Source organism: Antennarius striatus, chromosome 6 (assembly GCF_040054535.1).
Source record: "Antennarius striatus isolate MH-2024 chromosome 6, ASM4005453v1, whole genome shotgun sequence".
Classification (NCBI taxonomy): Eukaryota; Metazoa; Chordata; class Actinopteri; order Lophiiformes; family Antennariidae; genus Antennarius; species Antennarius striatus.
This window is the reverse complement of record NC_090781.1, coordinates 6,688,857-6,711,167: the sequence shown is the minus strand read 5'-3', so window position 1 is coordinate 6,711,167 and position 22,311 is coordinate 6,688,857. Positions and strand designations below refer to the sequence as shown.

Sequence of the window (22,311 nt, the reverse complement as noted above, 5' to 3'; positions counted from 1 at the left end):
ACTTTACATTTCTCAGGAGAGGCATTTTTCCATGATATGACAACAGATTTTGAAGTGCTTTATACACACACACACACGCACGCACGCACGCACGCACGCACACACACACACACACACAAACATATACATATATACATATATAGAGAGAGAAACAGAGAGAGAGAGAGAGAGAGAGAGAGAGAGAGAGAGAATGACTGCACATGAATTGGCTGTGTATAAATAATACTTGTTTACTGCTGCAAAGTTCTCCAAAATCTTGATCGCTGTGTTGTGCCGTGGCTGCATTGCGATGCACTCAATTAGGATCCGTACAAGGCTTTAGATCCAGATTGAAAAGAGTAAGACAAAAGAAAAGGGGCATATGAAAGAAAAGAAGTAAAATAAAGCAATAGAAAAACAAACAAATAGGTAAATTACATTCTTAATGAATATCATCAAGATATCAGTGAATATTCTGTATTCACATAATAACTATGTCCACCTTTGGACCTTTAACTTTGATAGTAATATCAAAATATGCAAGACAATTTATCTTTCTTGCAACTTCATGCAAAATCCAATCAGCTTTGGCTCACGTATTATGAGACATACAGATTATAAGAGATCACGTGGGCCACTGTGCATTACTTTCAAGACTATGTCCCAAAGCAATGATATACAGTATCACATAAAAGCTCATTAAACGGACATGGCAATCAGTTTGACTGACAATAATAAACATATGGCCTCAGGATTAGGTCCCTCCATGGATGTCATTAAGTGGGACATTGTGAAATGCCAAAATGATTTCAGTGCCTGCTCTGAATGAAATTAGGTGAATGACAAAGGACCACGAATAATTTTCTTAATTTGGGGGAATAAAACATATTGTTGTGCACCTGGTGAGAATATAAGTGAATGGGCCAATTTCACAAAGCAAGTTTAGTGGAAAACCTGGGTAGGTTGACCCTGAAATAAGGGAAAACCAGGGTTTTGGTTTCACAAAGGGAGGTAACTTAACCCAGAGGTAAACCAGTAACCCTGACCACTTTCATGGAGCGAGGTAAACTGAACCTCTGGGTTTGTTACCGCTGTAACAGACTCTGAAGCTAAGCTGCTCCTCTGACTCCGCCCCCTTTCACAGCCGCTCGCGCTGCTTCATGTCTTGGTTCTGTCGGACGGAGAGTCGAGGATAGGTTTTATAAATAACTCCATATTTTACAGGTATTTTAGAGGCAAACATAGCATATCTGTTTTACAAGGATCCCGTTATTGAAGGTTCAGCATTAATTCAGCGAGAATTAAATATTTTGTATCGTATTCGTATGTCCCGTCATATCCAGACAGTTCCCTTTATGATCGGTACCAGTTCACGTCCCGATCCATCACACACATCCACAACCTAATCCATCCTCACATCTGCAGCAGCGCTGTGTGCAGTGCTCCGGTCAGTTTTTTATGTTTTATTTATAAGGAGGACATTAAAATATAGTTGCATGAATTCCACAGAATAAACCGCTGGTGGTCACTGAGGGTCTATTCCACTGTGATAATCTGTGCAGTCAGGACCCTTCTGCTACTGTCCATACATGCTCTGTTAAAAAAGGATGAGAATGTGTTAATACTTCAGTAGAGGATAAATGTCACACACTGTATTCCACCAGAATGTGAAGGAATGGAAAGACAGTCATCAGTAACATAAAATATTAGACCACCTTTGTTTTCTTCAATTTGTTGTTAATTTCTTAAAAAGAAAGTAAGTTGAACAGCAGTTTAACAAGCACAACAACTCTCAAAAACACATAATCAAAAAATTTTTAATGTTATGTAAATAAAACAGTAAATTGGCATATGCACGTTACAAAAACAGTCAAGAATATTCATACCTTTGCGTTTACCTATATTATATAAGAATTTAAATCAAGAGCTGACATGCAGGGTTTCCTTGATAATAGCCAAAAGTGCTTTAAGTTCTTACATCAATATCTGTGGCATTGTACTGCTTATAACAACTTTAAGGTATTGCAAGTTTTATTTACTGTCAGTTTTAGTCACATGATAACCACAGAGGTTACTAATTGTTAAAAAGAAAAAGAAATTAACAAGAAATTGAAGAAAACAAAGGTGGTCTAATATTTTATGTTACTGACTGTTCTCTTCTCATTACTTCACATTCTGGTTGAATACAGAGTGTGACATTTATCCTCTACTGAAATATTAACACATTCTCATCCTTTTTAACAGAGCATGGCTGGACAGTAGCAGAAGGATCCCGACTGCACAGGTTATCACAGTGAAATAGACGCTCAATGACCACCAGCTGTTCATTCTGTGAAATTTACATGCACCTATGTTTTAATGTCCTCCTCGTGTATTCCCATCTATCTGCTAAAGAAGTTTATAAAATGCACTTTCTAAAGAAAACAGAAAACAGATATGGATTACTAGAACATCCAGATTAGGAGGGCGGATCTGGACATAGAAATACTGGAGCACAAGTTAGAGGAGGGTGATGATCACAGGTGAATCATGTTAACTATTAGAACGTTAACTATTGTAATGATAAAAAAGCTAACTTTGTATTTGTCAGAAATAAAGATGACCACAGGAAATGTGTATTGTATGTTTTTATTGCCCGCTGTGATGGTGGTGATGGTGAAATGATTCTGGCAGATGGTGTCTGTCACTCCTCTGCTGTCCTGGATAGCAGGAATCATCCTGAGGTGTCGCAGGCTCTCTCCTGTAATGTATAGTGGATTAATTAGAGTGGATTAAACAATGAAGGCGAGTGAATTATTGTGCAAATCTTTAGGTTACTGACCACATTACAGTCTGTGGCTCAGGTAAGACCATACATCCGAGAGTCAGGAACAGACCCAGACCTCCACATCAGAAATATAGTCTGCAGCATCACACATTATCTGGATATATGTTAGTTTACCTGAGATGTAGTCTTTAACATGTTGAAAACAGTGTTCAGTCTACATGTACCTTGATGGGAATGTGGGTACCATCTATGCAGCCAATTACATTTGGAAATCCTAAAAAAAATTAAAGTTAATAATCCATTTCTGAGGTTGCAGCACAACATCAACAATTCCATACAACATCAATGCCATAAAGGTTGGGACAATGTGTAGAACAAAGAAAGAAGCTTTATTGGTCATTATACAATTGTACAACAAAATTATGAGGTCAGATGGAGAGTTGGTCGGGCCACTGTACCCTGGGCTTGCTTGCCACTGTGGGCTAACATGACCTAAACGTCCTTAGACACATGTTTTTCGTGATGTTGGGGAAAAGCCGGAGTACCTGTAGAAAACCCATTCAGACACGAGAGAACATGCAAACTCTACACAGTAACGCCATGTTGGAAATGCAATCATTGGCAAAGGACTGTTTCTGAGTTTACAGATTACACATAAACTATTTAATGTGGTTTCACAAAACTTGGCCAGAAGTTTAGGCATGTGACAGAGAAGAACCATTTACAATATAAAATTAGCCTGGACTAGGGAACAGGTCCAGAAGTTAATTTATTGTCTTTAACATGGTTTTTCTCTATAGTGCCTAATTCCTGGTGTTTATTGAATCACCTATTCAAGCACTATTCTAAGCAAACCTTTTTTTAATCATTCACTGGAACTGTCTCTGTGTCAGGTCCAGTTATATTTTTAGTGTATATCAAAGGCATGTTTTACTTCAGTGGATTTCTTGTTAAAAGTGAAATATGGAATACGTACACATATATTTTCAAAGATTAATGAACTTTAATAAGGTAAATAATTAAAAATACTGTATTTTTTCTGTTGTCACTGCTGCATTTGTCAGAGAAGATGATAATATTCTACTCTGTTGTAAGCGGGCTGTGATTCAAATGCAAATTCAGAATTACAACCACAAAAAAAGAGTTTGTGTATCAGTCTGGCAAGCTGTGCAATAACAGCAAAACAGATGATTATATGAGTATTTGAGTCATTTAATTTTCCCCTCTATCTCCTCCTAACTCAGTGAAAGCAAACTGCTACATGGGCAGAGTCACAAATTTAATTATCTACATACCATTTCCACGACAAACAACAGTCCATAATTTCAGAACAGACACATACAATTCCTGGCTGACTGGATCTGTTGTTTTCTGCAAGATGGACCTGTAGAGGAAATTAACAGTGATCTTAGCCCGGTTCTCCTCTAATTGACATTTCATATATCATATTGAAATATTAGTGCCAAAAAATGAACATGTTATTGAGATGAAGTATGGTCTTAAAATGTGTCTCAACATAACAAAGACGGACAGAGCAAGCTGCCATTCCATTTTATGTGGAAAGGCAGCCTTGTATCATTATGATAAATAAATCATGAGGAGACTTGTAGTACATTCATGTGAAAATAAAAAGGAACAAACATGAAACCTATATTTTAACACTGATGCTACACTGAAACATCAGAGTAACAAAGGCAACTTATGTCCTGTCTCTTGGTGGCTGAAGGTTATAGCATCATTTCCAATTTTCCGTATCTTTTTACATATTGAGGAGACTGGTAGCCCAGGTACCACTGAGCACCTTGAACTTTGTGCAGACAGTTTTCCACTTTGAACTTTTTTTAGCAGAATATAGCATATGATCAGAATGTGATCAGAACATTTGGCAATGTCCCGTCATGCTATGTGAAATGGTTTACATACAGTAGGTTTCATCTGATTGTATGTGGCTCACACCATTGTTGCTGTGGGCTTTTCTTTTCACATCAGTGTGTCATTACTTTTCAGTCCACTTTCCACTGCACTGCATTTCATCTTTAAAATGTCCTATTAACTGGCATATAGGAATATATGATAATCTGATTAAAAACAAACCTTGCTGAGCTGATGTACATGACTCATATTGGAATTTTGTCTTATTTAAAGACTCATCTTAATGTTCAGTGACCCTTTCATTCTCCCTTTGGACTATCATATAGGGAATGAGAGAGACAGAGGAAAAAGGTTGGAGTGGGGCTGGGAGTATAGACTGATCTCCAGTTTAGCCATCATTGTCTCCGTATGCCCTCGCCTCTGCATCCATCTGTCAAAGCACTGCAGAGAAGTGACAGCTACCTCTCCCTCTGATCTCCTTACATCTTCACCATGTTATTACTGCTGAGGATAAGAAAGCCATCATTCAGCCTGAAAAGGGTCTGCCCAGTGCCTGGTAGAAAACAGCAGATAAAAAATAATATACAGTGCGCCCTCGTGCATTCGCGCATCAACGCTCATGACTTTACCTCATCCCGGATTTTTGGTTGGCAGTCAAGCGATACCGTACGCACATTCTATTGGCTGAAAGGCAACCAGAAGTGCAATGTGTTCAGTGTGTCTCGGAGTTTGTGAGACACAAAAGTGCTTTAAACAGTCAATAAGAGTGTGGGAAAAGGTAATACTAATAGAAGGTGGTTTAATATCAATATAGGGAGGGTTCATAAACGTTTAATGTAACGTAAATAATAAGCTAAATAGTTTGTCGCTCCATCGCGGAATTTGTTACTTGCTTGTGGTTCCTGGAATGCATTAACCACGAGGAACGTGGGCGCACTGTATCATCGCCAACTATTTTCACGGTTTTAGAGAAACACAGAACTTCTCTCATCAGTTTAGTTAAATTGAATTTACGGTGAAGTTTACAACAGAAAAGGAAAACAATATATTGTTAAAGTCAAGCACAGTGAGCAATGGTCGATCGTCACTAAAAAGTTGGAGTGGATGGTAAATAGAGCCCAGCAGTACAGGGGTGCTTAGAAGAGGGAAAACCTGTAATGTCAGCCCTGTTGAGATCCTTTCAGATGTGAGTTATGCAAGTTTTACCCTTTTCCTTTGAGTGGCACTGAGCGATAAGCACTTTATCCCCTGTCAGAACACTTTTATTCATCGAAACAAAGACAGACAGGACACTGGATAAGACATGAAGGATTGCTGTATGGACTTTCCCCAATCACTTGCCCTGGGTTAACAGCACAGTCAATGCTCAACTTGGAGCTGATATCGATGCCTGAAAATTAAGTAACATAAAAGAGCACAGGAAGTCCAGGTATGCACTCTTGACAGCTGTTAGCAATGCTAAAAAACAAAGCAGCGACAAAGTGGAACCTTACCTTCAGGATCCAACTCTACAAACGTGGGAATGAAAACCATCAGACTGGGAAAAGAAAAGCGGCAATGCTGAGGGAATGTCTGCATCCCTTGCAGACCCCCTCCCCACCACCACCACCAATCTAACACCACCATTGAGAAACTCATAAGCCCAAGAAAGCCACTGCCCACCTGTGATATCCAAGGAAGAAGTTTTTAGGTCAGTTAAAAAGATCTACACATACAGAGACTTGGCCCTGATTATTCCCCAGTCAAGATATCAGTGTGTGCAAATCAGCTACACAGACATTTCAACAAGTCTGTATTCCAGTCTTTCCCCAATTCCTTTAAGGTGACCACCATTGTTTCCAGGAAACCAAAACCCCTCTACTTAAATGACCACCACCTAAATTCCAGGATACTATGAGCTTCCACAGGTTCACCACAGAGTATCCCGATTGGATGTGCCAGTCCCTAGTATGGTACCTCAGATTGAGGAGGAACAATGTGGGTTCCGTCCTGGTCGTGGAACAACGGGCCAGCTCTTTACTCTCGCAGGGATCCTAGAAGTGGATTAGGAGTGTGCCCATCCTGTCATCATGTGTTTTTTAGACTTGGAGAAGACATACGATCAGGTCCCCAGGGACTTAATGTGGGACGTACTGCCTTGGGCATACAATCCCTGTATGCCCAAGGTGAGAGCTGCGTTTGGGTTCTCAGCAGTAAGTCAGACTTGTTCCAAGTGGCTGTTGGCCTTCGCCAGGGCTGCACTTTGTTACCAATTCTTTTCGGGATTTTCATGGACAGGATATGGAGGCAGTGTTCCGGTGAGGAGGGCTGCTTTTTGCAGATAACGTGGTCCTGTTTGCATCATCGGCCTGTGAACTGCAGCGCTCACTGGTCTGGTTTGCAGCCAAGTGTGAAGCAGCGGGGATGAGGATCAGCACCTCCAAATCTGAGGCCATGGTCCTTAGCAGGAAGCCGGTGGACTTGGGCATCTGGTGCGGATGCCTCCGGGGCGCCTCCCAAGGAAAGTGTTCCTGGCATGTCCAGCTGGGAGGAGACCTCGGGGCAGACCCAGGACCAGGAGGAGGAATTATATTTCAACACTGGCCTGGGAACGCCATGGACCCCACTGTCAGAGCTGGTGGATGTGGCCGAGGAAAAGGAAGTTTGGGCCTCCCTGTTGCAGCCGCTACCCCGTGACCCGACTACAGATAAGCGGTAGAAGATGGATGGATGGATGCAAGTAATGAATTTGATCAATGTGCATCTGATATGGATGGATGGGTGGATGATGAATAGATGGATGGATAGACAGAAGGACAAATGGATGGCATCTCTGGTGGGCAGTAAGTACAAAAGGATATGTTGTACAACCATTAGTTGATATGTTTTGTTTTTTAAAGTTAGTGTTGTTCTATGAACAAGACAAGTTTCAGTTCCATCACCTTTAACTGGTAAAATGTAATAATACATTTTGTTTAATTAATTTTTTTCTTTCTTGTGGGAAGTAGTGTACAGTGAGAGAAAGAAATCAACTCCAAGCAATGTAAACCCTTTCAAGACAATAGAGACAAATGTGTTGACCATTGTGTGATGTCCCAGTAATGCTGTTGTTTTATAAAAGTTTCAATTTGCCCTAGGTTCCTGGACATCATTTGGTCCTGTTGCTTTCAATCCTTTAGATATGTCTAAGCATTGATAAAAAAGAAAGACATTTTTGTCCACACATTCCATTTCCTATTCTCAAATTGAACCGTGAGTGAAAAATTTCTGAAGACACAAATTCATCCATGCACATAAGTACACAAAGGAGAGGGTTACAGGAAGAGGTGCAGCATCATTGTACTTACATTTTTTATGTTACTTTATATTTTGCTATCTACTTCAGTGAGCATTTACACAGTTAGAAAAGTAACTAAACACCTCATTTTAAAATAAGGTGTTTAGAAAGCTGTATATTAAAAAAAAGAAGTCTGTCTATATCATAATTTTATATTTCTTTCATTTTCAAAAACTGTTGAAAATGTCTGGATATATTTGAAGACTTGATATGGGATTTTGATCAAATCGCACACCTACGTTATTAGCTAAAGGTTGCAGCACATTATAAATATCATAAAAGCCCAGTACTTAGCTGAGGCATAAAATGACCTTGATGAATTTTATTGATAAAAGGCTGCAATATATGTTCTTTGGAAATAGCTAAAAACCCAATTGTTCAAAGTTTAAAAGTCATCTTTGGTCAAACTCATTCAATAAAATCTCAACTCACAGAGGAGGATGCCTGATAAGAAAGAATCTGCTGAACGTCTCCTAGCTTCCCTTTTAATGCAGTCTCATGGACTTGGTAAACATTTGTCAGTTGCCTTTTCAACTTTACCTCATCATTATTAAATGCAATGAAACTTTATGTCATGAATATACATTCCAGCACATGATCATGATTCCGTTTGCCATGCAGAGTAGAAATTAGGGGCATGAGGGAATGCTCCTCTGTGGCCCATTCAGCTCAATTAATCTGTAACTCATCTGAAGCAACGAGCACTGTGCCAAGATCAAGCTCATATGATTCGTCCCATGATGTCACACTATAGACTCTTTTTCTCTTGTGTTAAGCTGTACAATTATGAATATTTAAAGTGTGGACCGCTGGACTTTTACATTTTTGTTTCTTCTTGACAGAGTAAAACACTGAAATTTTGAATCCTCTGTCAAGAGTCAACTTTTGTTCTGAAATATTCACAGAGTAAACATTAATAACTACTGGTATGTTCTGGGGCCCATTTCCCATTTTGTCAGGAAATGGGCCCCAGCTCAGTCAGTAGAGCGGGCATCCCATGATCTGAGATCAGCTGTTCGATTCCTGCTCCCGACCAGCTATCCTCGGTGTGTGAGCTGACAGTGGGAGGTGACAGCTCACCTCCTCAGCACTGCCGAGGCGCCTTTAAGCAAGGCTCCATCCCCCTTACAAGCTGCTGGTCTTGGGGCACACCCAGAAGTCGCTGCCCATCACTCTGCCTGTCACTGTGTGTGTATTAACTGCGTGCTTACAGGCCCCTGGTGTTTGTTGTGTGTTTGTAAAAATGCGTGTTCATACTATGAAAATGCATCAGTAAGAGTGAAAAGATCATTTCCCCAAGAGGGATAATAAAGGTGTGTTTCTCCTGTCTTCTTCTTCTTTCCTATTAGAAGACCTTACATTAGTCGGTCATAAGCCAATAAACCCAGAAGACAGGTATGGCAAGTCCCTCTGTAGCTAATCATAATGCAATGCAAACGTGAATGGGCAGCTAGGCCTGTGAGGCTACTGAATAAACACCTGATATCTGAGGTCTATCATAAAACTGTAGTCATGGAAGTTCTAGGAGGCTTAATAATATCGCATCCCCCTACATAGCTGTATCAAATACTGGAGCCTACCTCCCGTAAGATATATTGAAGTATCTGAATATTAGTAATATAAGTTTATTATCTATTATAACCTCAAGACATGATGGAGCTGCTGAAACTGTTGATCTGTTGAGAGGGCTTCTCCAAAATTACATTGGTTTTTATGCACTGAGGGAATGACTCCATCCATTAATTGAGACGATCTCTAAAAGAAACACTAGAATTTTCAGTCATCATCAGACTGTAAAATAACGGACAATTTTTGATCTAATGAAAAGAAATTATAGAAATGTTCTATGACAGCTCTATGGTATGAATGACAAAGAGACATAAAGGCAATTAATTAGATGGACAGCTTTTGCTCAATCATCGTCCTTGAGCAAGTTAGAAGGCCTAAAATCATCCCTCTTAGTGCTGCCATACTGTTGAAGTTGTTGCCACTCATTTTATTTCTCAAATCCTGCTCACCTACCTGACCTCAGGACCACTTCAGTGGAAATAAGTGGACCAGTGACATGGTCTATATAGAGAGAAGAGGAGCCGAAGAGATAACCAGAAGACAATTTTATAAAGCTTCACTAAAAAGAGCACTCACTGTCTTTAACTGCTTGTGAGAGAATCTTCAATCCTTCAAAATAATAGAAAGACTTTTTGCCAGGTGTACAGCTTCACCGACAGATGGGTAACTGTTGTGGCCTTCCCATCTCCCTTGTCAAACTCTTCCATTTCACTCATCTCCTCACACTCTCTCTTTTCTTCCAGATCTACTTGGGTCAGGAACTCTGTATAGAAAATAAATGACAGAAGCACTCAGAAGTAACTGTGTCCATGCATTAGAAAAGTAATGGTACAACAAATGACAAAGGCAAAAAGAATGCAAAAACATTGGTCATCATTACTAACTATTAAGCCAAATATATTATTTGCTGATAATTAGTTATCAAATATATTTGGAAATTATAAAAAACAATGCACTAAACAAAGTTCCAATGTAAAGAACAAATTTTTGTGGATGCAGAAATCACTGTACAACCATTTCCTTGTGAAATCAGATTTAAAATGCATCCAAGTTAGCCTAAAAGAGATTTATGAGTACAGTATTTTCAAATAAAGCATGGCAGAGCAAATAGCATGAAATATTTCTAATGATCTATTCAGAGATTTTGATAGTGACAAATGAGGTGCCAGATGTAATCACACATGTCAATTCCAATCTGGGAGGCCTTGGTTCCTGGTCTGGCTCAAATTAAGTCCTGCATGAAGGCAGGATTACTGAAAAATATAACAACAATGAAAAGACTGAACTATACTATACTTTTTGGCTTTAGTATGACTAATTTGCGTAGGTGGAAAAACTTTTCCAGCAATAATGATGCTACTTGCACCAATAAAGAGAATTATCACAGGCAGACATACAGTAAAGTTTTCCTAACTTCACCTCTGGAAAACATGTCTATACCTTTCATCATCCTCTCCCTTTCACGTTCAATTTCCACTACCCTTTCGAAGCAGCTCCTCGACTGAGAAAAGAGAAAATTAAAGAAGACGGATTAGGCTCCTCATTGCTTCACTGCTCTTTTATAGGCACTTAGATAAGTGTAATTTCTGGCCACCCCAAAAGTAAGAGGATGTCAGCATGATTGTAGCATAGAAAACTATGATGCACTTTGCAATAAGTCAGATATACTGCAAACATGATCTTTTACCATACAATGATAATTATATGAGTTATATACAGTTATTTTAAATATTGGCTTACATTTACCAAATAATGAATATGATATAATACTCAATTACGTGAAACTGATGTTAAACCAGTACTGCATATATACAGCATTCTCATACTTGCACTTATTCTCATTAAATCAATTTTCTTTTCTTCATTATATAATCATATTTGTGCTATGATTATATTAAATGTCTGACATCAATCTGACATCAAGAGCAAAGAGTAGCAAAAGGAGGAATTATTACAGATAGATATAATCAAAGGTAATTATACTCACCTCATTATATTTCTTTAAAAACAGATACGTCTTCCCCGTGTATAGGTAAGCTTTTATACACCTCCCATTACACTGATAAGAGAGACAATTATCACAGAGAGTGTAACACAGCCACATGATAGTGGTTTTATGTTCCTGTAATGATAATACTAACACAGCAAGAGAGAAATACTTAATATGAACTTCAGAGACACTGTTCCAGAAAGCCTGGAATGTTTATATGCGATGTTACAAAAAAAATCACAAGAAAATATCATGTCTTTCATCAATAATGCCTTTTATATTGGGACATGCTTTTATTTTAAACTTGCATTTGCCTCAAGCAGTGTAAACTACCAAACTGGGAGAAACTAATGACAACCTCTTCGTTTGAGCCACTATTTTACTGATGGATGAATAGACATATGAACGGTCGGGCAGACAGACAGAGTTGCCTTCAGGACGCATTCACAGTCATTGATGGCCTCCTTAAACTTTCCCAGCTTGATGAAAGCCTAATAAAAAATAAACATTGGACAGGCGCTTACTGAAAATAAGAATCTTGAGTAGTATATTTGGCCTGATTAAATGTGATTAAGGCTGTAAAATTGTTTGGTAAATTAAATACCACAGAGCCTTTGGAAGAGTAATGTACAGTTAACAGATCTGCATTTGAAATTAATGAAATTGATATTAAACTCCATTTATTTCTGCCCCCAGGGTTATCTTTTTTCACTGAGACACAGTTGAAGCATTTTAAAGGGAAAAATCATGGGAAAATATTGCGCTCAGTTTGTATACATCACTGTAATACTCCACAGCTGTTTCATAGTCTTTTTGACCATAAGCCACATTCCCCTTTTCTTTGAGCGCTGCAATGACACAAGCGAGGCATTATTAAAGGGACATACTGCGAACCCATCACGGCATTAAGCACAACAAACAAACATACCTGGCACCTTTTTTGATTTTTCAATCTTCCTCAATCTCCACTCTTCGGCATCGCTCTCCATTATCCTCATGAAATTCTCCGCTCAAAAATCAAAAACACTAAGATGAGGATGACCCGAACATGATGCTTCATTAATAATAATAGTTCACATTGTTCATGTGTTTTCACTTAAAGGCACTCCTTGGGGGTTTTTTTTATATTTTGAATCATTAAAATCCAGCATTTAACAATCCAACATAATACGAAGTGAGGGCAGATTTGTAGCACAGAGCAACTTTGTTCACCAAAACTAGTTGGGTTCAAAATCCATTTTCTAATAGCAGTTTTCTTTGAAAGATGCAGAAATTCCATAGAAGTCTTACTGTGTGTGATTATTAATGCTTACAATTCTTCATATAAAACTGACACATTGTTGCTCAGTGCAATATAATGTAATGTAATGGAAGAAATCTCTTCACCTTCAAGAAGAACATTATTTCATCTCTCCTATTTTGTAAATGAAATATTAAACATACCAACATGATGTGAAATATCTCTTCACTTTATCAACTAGAAATAGCATAAATGAGGGTGCATCTGAACTAGTCTGGATTAGGAAAGTCATAGATAGAGCAAAGCATGGTTGCCCGCAGAAAAAGACCAGGGCCAATGTAATGCTAAGGACACACCTTTTGCCACATCTCTCTTCTCACAACAGCTTATAGTGGGTCACCAGCCTGACAAACAGGCACAGCTAATAAAAAAAATCTTGGGCAGCCTGAGGAAAATGTCACATCTGCAAGAAACTTTATCTCAGCCACCTAAATAAGGACCCCAAATGTTACAAGAAACTATGGAGTGCATAATTAAAAGTTGTTTTGCTGTCATCATTTGCAGTTTATATGTTCCTGTGTCCAAAGTGCTGTCAAGACCCTGAAGAAATCTAATAAATTGTCATAACTTTCATGGGTAATTTTTGGAGTAATAAAAAGTGCCACATACTGTATGTTAAAAAAAAACCCTAGATCTTTGAAGCCCACATTTTAATCAGTTTTTCTTGGATTTCAAGTGGACATTCATGCCAATCTGTTTAAACAATTTTTGAATAATGGACAATTCATCACTTTGCTTACCTGGACTTTCAGTCTGCAGGCTTTATAAAACAGAAGAATACAATTAAAAGAATGTTCCTTTGAATTTTTATGTGCTGTAAATGTAGCTCAGGCAAGATGAGACGAAGCACAAAGAACCCTCATCCCAAACGTCATGAAGCCTCTGTTCCTTTAGTTTGATAGTGTCGTACACGACTATCTTCCTCCTGACAGTGAATCAATACTGCCTCCCTGTGGTAAAAGACACCCAGAAAGGCATTGAATGAAATATGATTTATAGAAATTGCTCAACGTTTACAACAGAGTAAGAGATGAGTTTGATGTATAATAAAAAGATAAAATCATTGCCATAAGCAAGGTACTGAAAACAGCTATAAACTCAAAAGGGGACGAAAAGACAATTGTGTACAACACAATATTTCTTCCTCTTTGTGTTTTCTTGCAATTAGTTTGTCTTTGTTTTACAAGCATATGTTTGGATAAAAAATACAAACTAATTGTAGTTCAGCAGTCAATCTCAAAGTAGTAAGAAGTAAGTTAACACATTCTACCTTGCAGTTGTCAGGGCCCAAAACCTCTGATTTCCTTGATCTTCACTTAATAGCTAATCGGGTCTATGAAATCTGTGGTATAACTTCAGCCAGGCATCTCAGAGCAATATGTAGATCCTAAAAACGAGTAACGCTTTAAAATCAATATAAACCAATCATTGTTGAACTGCGCATGCGCGAGCTAGCCGCAGGTTTTTGTCTGCTCCGTTGTATGTCTTCTGTTATCGTTGTTCTTTGTCTTATCTAAGTCTTTACCTTTATTTGCGTAACCACAATGGATAGCACTGTTCTCATGTACTCCAGAGAGCAAATGCTGTCCATAAAAGTCAGAGGAGAACCCGGAATACGCGATCTCAACCCCACTGAGATCCAGCGGCGATACAGGGGGAGCCGGGTAGGTAAACAAAGGCAGGCTAGGCTAGCGGCTAGAGCTAACAGCCGCCAGCGAGTCTGACCTTCGGTTCCGTCCGTCATCATGGGGAACGTGAACTCTCTGCCCAACAAGGTGGACGAGCTGACGGCGCTGTGCAGGACTGAGCAGCGCTACAGGCAGACCAGCTTGTTGGTGTTCTCCGAGACGTGGCTGACAGACTTCGTTCCCGATGCTAACATCAGACTGGCCGGCTTTTCCTCCGTACAAGCGGACCGGGACACGAACACCGCTGGCAAGAAAAAGGGAGGTGGTCTGATCATCTACACCAACAACAGATGGTGTCACCCAAGACCTGTGACCGTGAAAACCATGCTGTGCAACCAGGATCTGGAGCTAACAGCGGTTAGCATCAGGCCCTACTACCTGGCACATGAATTTTCACGTGTCATTGTCCTCGCCGTCTACATCCCCCCACGTGCAGACCCAGAGACGGCACGTGAAACCATCTGTACGACCACTTCTGATCTTCGGACCTGGCACCCGGAGGCGCTTGTCATCATCACAGGGGACTTCAATCACGTCACCTTGGACCCATCCCTTCCCACAATGGTCCAGTGTGTGAACTGCCCCACACGGAAGAACAGAATCATTGATCTGTTTTACACGAATGCCAAGGAGGCATACACCGCCACCCTCCTCCCCCCATTAGGCAGATCAGATCACAACCTAGTGTGCCTTCAGCCCACCTACATCCCGCTGGTGAAACGGCTGCCAGCATCAACACGGCAGGTCAGGAAGTGGTCCCCGGAAGCAGAGGAGACGCTGAGGGACTGCTTCCAGACCACCAACTGGGATGTCATTGTGGGCTCACATGTGGAGGATGTTGACGGGGCGGCCCAGTGTTCAACGGATTATATGAACTTCTGTGTGGACACTGCGGTCCCTGTCAGGACAGTCAAGTGTTACACAAACAATGAGGTTACCCACCTCCTTGGGTAACCAAGGAGGTGAAGGCTGTCCTGAACAGGAAGAAGTGGGCGTTCAGGAGTGGGAATGAGGATGGGATGAGAGAGGCCCAGCAGGCAGTGAGACTCTGCCTGAGGGATCAACGAGCCATGCCCCCACACACAGCCATCACTGTGGAACAGGTGATGTCTGCATTTAGGAGGCTTCGCCCAAGGAAGGCGGCTGGACCAGACCAGGTCCCCCCAAGACTCCTCAAGGCCTGTGCTGCCGAACTGGGTGAACCCCTACACCAGGTCTTCGACCTCACTCTCTGGCTGGGGAGGGTCACGTCCTTATGGAAGACATCCCGCATCTTCCCTGTACCCAAGCGAAGACGCCCCACAGAGCTCAATGACTATCGGTCAGTCGCTCTCACCTCGCTCGTGATGAAGACCCTAGAGCGACTGGTCCTGGAGCTCTTGCATCCTCAGGTGTAGGGTGCGATGGACCCTCTCCAGTTTGCCTACCGGCCACAAGTTGGGGCTGATGATGCCATCCTGTACCTCCTCCACCTCCGCCCTCTCCTACTTGGATGTTGGGAGCTGTGCGGTGAGGGTGCTCTTTTTTGACTTCTCGAGCGCCTTCAACACCATCCAGCCCCAGCTCCTGCAGGAGAAACTGTCATCCATGGCTGTAGATCCCTATCTTGTGAGCTGGATCACGGACTATCTAACAGACAGACCCTAGTACGTCCGTATGGGGAACTGTCTGTCATCAGTGGTGACCAGCAGCACAGGGGCCCCGCAGGGAACAGTACTCTACCCCCTTCTCTTCATCCTCTACACGACAGACTTCCAACACAACTCGGATACGTGCCACATGCAGAAGTTTTCTGATGGCACTGTAATCATGGCAGGGAGGGTGATGAGAGGGAGTACAGGAGAGTGGTGAGGGACTTTGTGGGGTGGTGTCAGCGAAATGAGCTTCAGCTAAACATCTCCAAAACCAAGGAGATGGTGCTGGATTTCCGGCGGGCACCACCCTCTCCACAGCCAGTAGTCATCGGGGGTAAGGAGGTGGAGGTAGTGGGGAGTTATAAGTACCTGGAGCTGCAGCTGGACAGTAGACTGGACTGGTCGCACAACCTGGACTGTGTATATAAGAAGGGTCAGAGTAGGATGTACTTCCTGAGGAGGTTGGCCTCCTTCAACATCAGCTCTGTTCGGCTCAGAATGTTTTACCAGTACATTGTGTCCAGTGTGCTGTCCTACGCCATTGTGTGCTGGGGTGGTGGTGCCAGGAAACGGGACACTGAGCGACTTGACTGGATCATCCGGAGGGCTGGTTCTGTGATCGGTCAGGATCTGGACTCTGTACAGACTGTCCTAGAGAGGAGGACTATGTCCAGGTTTAGATCGATCCTGGGTAACACCATCCACCCCTTGCACACCACCTTCGCCCAGCAGAGGAGCTCCTTCAGTGGCAGACTGCTGTCACCGAGCTCCTCCACTGAGAGATTCTTCTTTCATGTCCCTGTGCTTTTGTTTTATTTAGGTTCTTCTATTTTTCTGTTGTTATAATTATGTCAGCATGTAACATATGTAATTTATACAATGTCTTTTGGCTGTGCCATTTTTGTCTGTCACTGTTATATCTATTTATTGTATCTCTTGTGAGCAGATGTTACCTGAATTTCCCTTGGGATCATTAAAGTATCTATCTATCTATCTATCTATCTATCTATCTATCTATCTATCTATCTATCTATCTATCTATCTATCTATCTATCTATCTATCTATCTATCTATCTATCTATCTATCTATCTATCTATCTATCTATCTGTCTAAACTTTACAGATGTGATTTATGTTATCTTACCATAATTGCAGAGCCTGGGAAGTGACTTTTACATTTAATTTTAATTATTTAGTAATCCCCAAAGGGAAATTAAGAGCACACTCTAGTTTGAACAAACACATGCATATATATACAGTATATATGCATGTGTATATACACACATATATACAGTGTGTGTGTGTGCGTGTGTGTGTGTGTGTGTGTGTGTGTGTGTGTGTGTGTGTGTGTGTGTGTGTGTGTGTGTGTGTGTGTGTGTGTGTGTGTGTGTGTGTACAGGCCCCTGTAATGCACAAAAACACAAACAGGGGGCCTGTTTGCATGCAGGTGGAGGTGGGGTGGCGGGCAGCTCCTACATGGTGTGCCCCAAATGAGCAACTTTGTAAGGGGGGACAGCGCCTTGCCCAGGGGTGCCTTGGTAGTGCGCTGGCACCTCCCACTGTCAGCTCGCACTCCAGGTGGTTGGTCGGGAGCGGGAATCAAGCTGTCGATTTTTGGAGCATTGGGTGACCTGCTCTCCCGCACTGCCGCTTTACCACTGATCCACTGCCACCCCATGCTTATATATAGAAATGGCAATGCAGAGAATCATCTTTGATCATCTTCACTTGTTCTTCATCACTTTGCTGTTCCCAAGGAATGTCTTTGAAAAAGCTATTGTGCTTGAATGTCTTATGAAAAATGTAATCTAAATCAATGGATCTTTGTTAAATCTCTGTTGCTATATCTGTTGTTTTCTTGTATTGTAGTCGTAATGAGGTACTGTAAGTCGCTCATTCCAGCTACAAATGAGTTATTTGTGTGAAATGTTTGACAGGCCCTCCTTCACATAATCATTCATTCTTTCATTCATTCATTTTCCCGACCGCTTCATCTGCTTGTATGGGTCACGGGGAGCTGGAGCCTGTCCCAGCTGGCATTCTTATGTATAACGATGGGACACATACAGCAGTTCTTTGTTCTTTGCTGTGCAGACCGCTGAACTCTTCATGTTTGACCCATTTCCTAATCCAAAATTAAACTCATAAAAAACACTGATGTTTATGGTTGCCCTTATTCTCGTACTTCTATAACAAGCTCAACATTGTCTGTGTGGTCACTGTCATTCGAGTGAATCTACACTGGACTCAGTGCTGAAGAAAAAGATGTGCACAGAGGGGGTTAGAGGCACTGCTTCATAATAGCCCCAGATAAGCAGACAGGGACGTGAGGCCTGAAGGCCAAAGAGGTGTTGAAAAACATGGCTGTGATTCCTGAAACGGTGTTAAATCAATGCTATCATACCAGTCAGACAAAAATGTTTGTGCTATTCAAAGCAATAGTTGCATGGAAGACAAGAAACTTACTGTAAGTGTGTAACTGATGAATTTCAAGGGCAGGACAGCAATATAGTGAAATAAATAAGGTACAAAAAGACTCTTAGTAAAGTCTAGCAGGTCCAAAAATAACTAACAGGTCAGAAGTTTTAAAGGAATTTAAGGTTTGTTTAAATAACACTGATACATTAAAGAAAAAAATTTCACTAAAATTAGTTATACAGTACTATATGAGAGAAAAAAAACCTTCATTAATTAATGAGTACTACACTGAGTCAACACTATCTGTGTTGACTCAGTGGTTTGACACAGTCTTCTGAAATCATGACCTGGAGCCAGATGCCGTAAAACAACAACAACCGTTAAAGCCTACAGCTCCTATCAAACTCAGACCAGGTCTCAGCAGGAGGTCACAATGAAATGCATCCAAGCATGTTTTCGCTAACATCAGTGCCCCAGACCAGGAAAAAGGTTGAACACAATTAATCTCACCAAACAAAAATCTCGACAAGGAACTCCATATGGACCAAACCACCTTGAGGACCTGCCAATACACAAGACAACAAACACAAAGCCCATGGACAGCACATCTGGATTACTTCTTAATTGGACTGAAACCAGATGTTCATGATCAAGTTTAAAATTTGCAGCATGGTTTGTGACACAGGTAGGCTTGCTGACATTGAAGATCATACCGTTGGCACGAAGAAATCACTCAAAGAGATTTCTCTCAATGACGACAAAATGAGAACTACACTGCAGAACGATCAGCTCTGTGGGACTTAGAGGAAGGCTGCAGGCAAAGGAATCAGACCAAGTCATGACTGGTTCATTTGGGGAGCTTAAGTTTCCTGGAAGTGCTTGTCCTGGGACAGATGAACAACAAACAGAACGATGAAAGTTGCTCAGATATATATACCCACAGCAATATCAGACCGAGATCTACCAGATCATCATTATGAACATCACAAGAGCAGTGACACTGACACAGCTGGTGCTCACTGAAGATTCCCCACAATAAGGAGAACAAGATCCATAAAACCAGAGGTAGAAAAATAATTTAAACTAATTTTTCCATCTTTTTTCAAAGCAGGTAGTATTTTTTTCATTATTATTATTTAATTCATTGTTATTGACCCTTCTCCAAAAGGAAGGTGACATGACGATTAAAAAAAACTCCTTTTTATCCTAAATCATGGGCAACACACCATGATAGTTTAGACAATTTGAGTCTCAACATGTCACTGTCACTGAAGATAATTGCTTTTAAGAGTATGCAGTACTTTGATGCAGTACTTTTTTCCTTAGAAGTTGTCATCTGTGAGTGCTCATGTGAACAAGTCTGACCCAGTTTCTGAAGAGAATGTCAGAGTAGATGGGAAAGCAAAAGCAATAACAAAACAGGAAATTGCCATTTAACACATTACTGTGCCACTAACGTCCATAGTTTACAAGCAGAAACTACCGACAAGACTAACTCTGGAGGAGAAAGCTGTCTTAAAGAAAAACATATTGTATAATTAAAAATAACGGATATGCTAGTGACAAGAATATTTGTAGATCATGTTTTATTCTATGCCAAGCTGTCACATGGGGAAGACAATAGCAGGTAGTTAACAAATACTGCTTCAAAAAATATTTTCCAGTTTTATCCAAGAAATACACATAGAATTGGTAGTACACAATTATTTATGACATACTGTCTTCGGGAAATGAATTGGTGTTCCCCACAAATCACTCAATCTAGCAACAAACTCTTACAAGAGACTTTTTGTAGTTCTACTGTCTCGCATTTCCATTACTTATCTGACATACCCTATCACATCCTCATTCCACGGTGACATGGTGTTACATGTCTTAAAATAGCAAACTGGAAAACTTTCCACAGACAGGATCTTGAGGGCCAATAAGTCACAGCCATATGCAAAAAAGGAGTGTGATGACCGCTCAAGATTCAAATCCAGTATATGCAAAAAGTAAACAACTTAGAGGAGGAGAGATGTAGAGTCACTTCCAAAGCTCTCTGGAATTCACAGTCAAAATGCTGCTTTTGTATTGCTTGTTAGAATAATGACCAGAGCTTTATAACTTAATTATGGATGTTAGGGTAGCACTGCATTATTTTTATATTTAGGCTGTATAGAATGTACAAAGTGGGTTTGTCTCACTGTTCAGACAGGATTTTTCCTACAGCTGCTTCAGATGCCAGTGTTGCATCTCAGATGACAACAAAAACAGTTCAGTCGGCTCACAGACAAGATACGTTCCTACTTATATGCCTTTGGTCTATAGAGGCTCTCATGGCTCCAGTCTTTCTTCTGAGGTTATCTGAAAAGATGAACCCAAGCTAAAAATTGTCCAGAAGAGTTTAAAAACTCATTCAGACAAATCAGTAGGACTTTAAAGGTGGCACATAAACAGGAATCATGTTTACCATGCAACACAGAATTATATTTTAGGGCATAAAACATAATATAATATTAATGAAATTAGAAAATGGAGTTATTATATGACCTTATGCCAGGAAATTTATTAACATGACAATTAAAAATGACTAAAAATGTACTTATAAATTCACAAAAAAACTAAAATGAAAGGCACATACAAACATTCAGATAAAAAGACAAGCATGAAAAAAGTAGACGAACACACGAAATTAATGTATCATTGCAATAAACTCACATATGCATAAAATAGTATATTTTCTTTACACAATGATATATTTTGTCCTGTAATTTTTTCATGTATATTTGTAAAACAAAATTTCTGTTAATGTAAATGCCACTCATGTTTGGAAATCATCTTATCGAAATTAAATTCAACTAGATTGTTTTTTTTTTCTCTCCCTCTTTAAATCTCGTTTAGGAGCAAACAATTAAAAACCTGGCCAACCCAAACCCAACTGTGCTGTTGTAATTAGAATTTAGACCAATGCAGAAGAAGTCATGTGCCTCAATAATCCCCTTGGGGAAATTTGTTTTTCCACTCACAATCTATATATATTACACACGCATATATACTGTATACATGTACAGGTGTTGACACACACACACACACACACACACACACACACACACACACAAAAGGGGCCTGTTGGCATGTAGATGAGAGCTAGAGCAGCGGGCAGCTCCCTCATGGTGGGCCCCACTGAGCGACTTGCACAAGGATGGGGCCTTGCTCAAGGGCACCTCGACTGTGCTCAAGAGATGAACTGGCACCTCTCCACTGCCTGTTCACACTCCGAAGAGGAGATAACTGTCTTATAGGTGATTCTCCATTTAGGAACTTAAAGATGCTGAAAGTGGAGACAAAGATCAGATCTACTTGTATGGAGCAGAATTTAATCTCATGTAATAGACCTCTGTGTGCATAGGCATGCTCAGGTATCACCAGTAGCAGGTTCACCTCACTCAAGAGAATATAGTATATATGATTTACCTGAGAATAGAAATTAATTCTAATTCAATATTTCAACTGCTTCAAATTTGGTTTACTGATTCCACAGTTTTCAACCTCTGTTATGTCCCCCATTTCCTCCCAGTCACACATGTGTTTTTCTTTTCCTTTTTTTTCTTTTACTGGTTGCTTGATGTTACGTTAGTTTTAGGTAACGCCTTAAACCACACCCATGAAGTATATAAGGGTATGGGCTGAATCCACCACCAACAATCAGCCAACAAAGCTTCATTCCCATCTACTGCGAGACAGAGAAAAACCATGGAAGGAGGTCAGAGTCGTGCCGTGGCTCCATCCTACCTCG

At 40.5% G+C, this 22,311-nt stretch overlaps 1 protein-coding gene across 1 annotated transcript in view; it reads right to left on the bottom strand.

The window, feature by feature from the left end:
- Positions 1 to 2,612: 2,612 nt before the first annotated feature.
- Positions 2,613 to 22,311, bottom strand: part of si:dkey-103g5.4 (uncharacterized) — a 47,020-nt gene continuing 27,321 nt past the window's right edge. The window contains 7 exon segments of the mRNA XM_068317634.1: positions 2,613 to 2,719; positions 2,801 to 2,881; positions 2,971 to 3,020; positions 10,080 to 10,147; positions 10,149 to 10,266; positions 10,944 to 11,004; positions 11,491 to 11,562. Of these exon segments, the coding sequence (XP_068173735.1) occupies positions 2,819 to 2,881; positions 2,971 to 3,020; positions 10,080 to 10,147; positions 10,149 to 10,266; positions 10,944 to 11,004; positions 11,491 to 11,562 (432 nt within the window). The 3' untranslated portion in view covers positions 2,613 to 2,719; positions 2,801 to 2,818.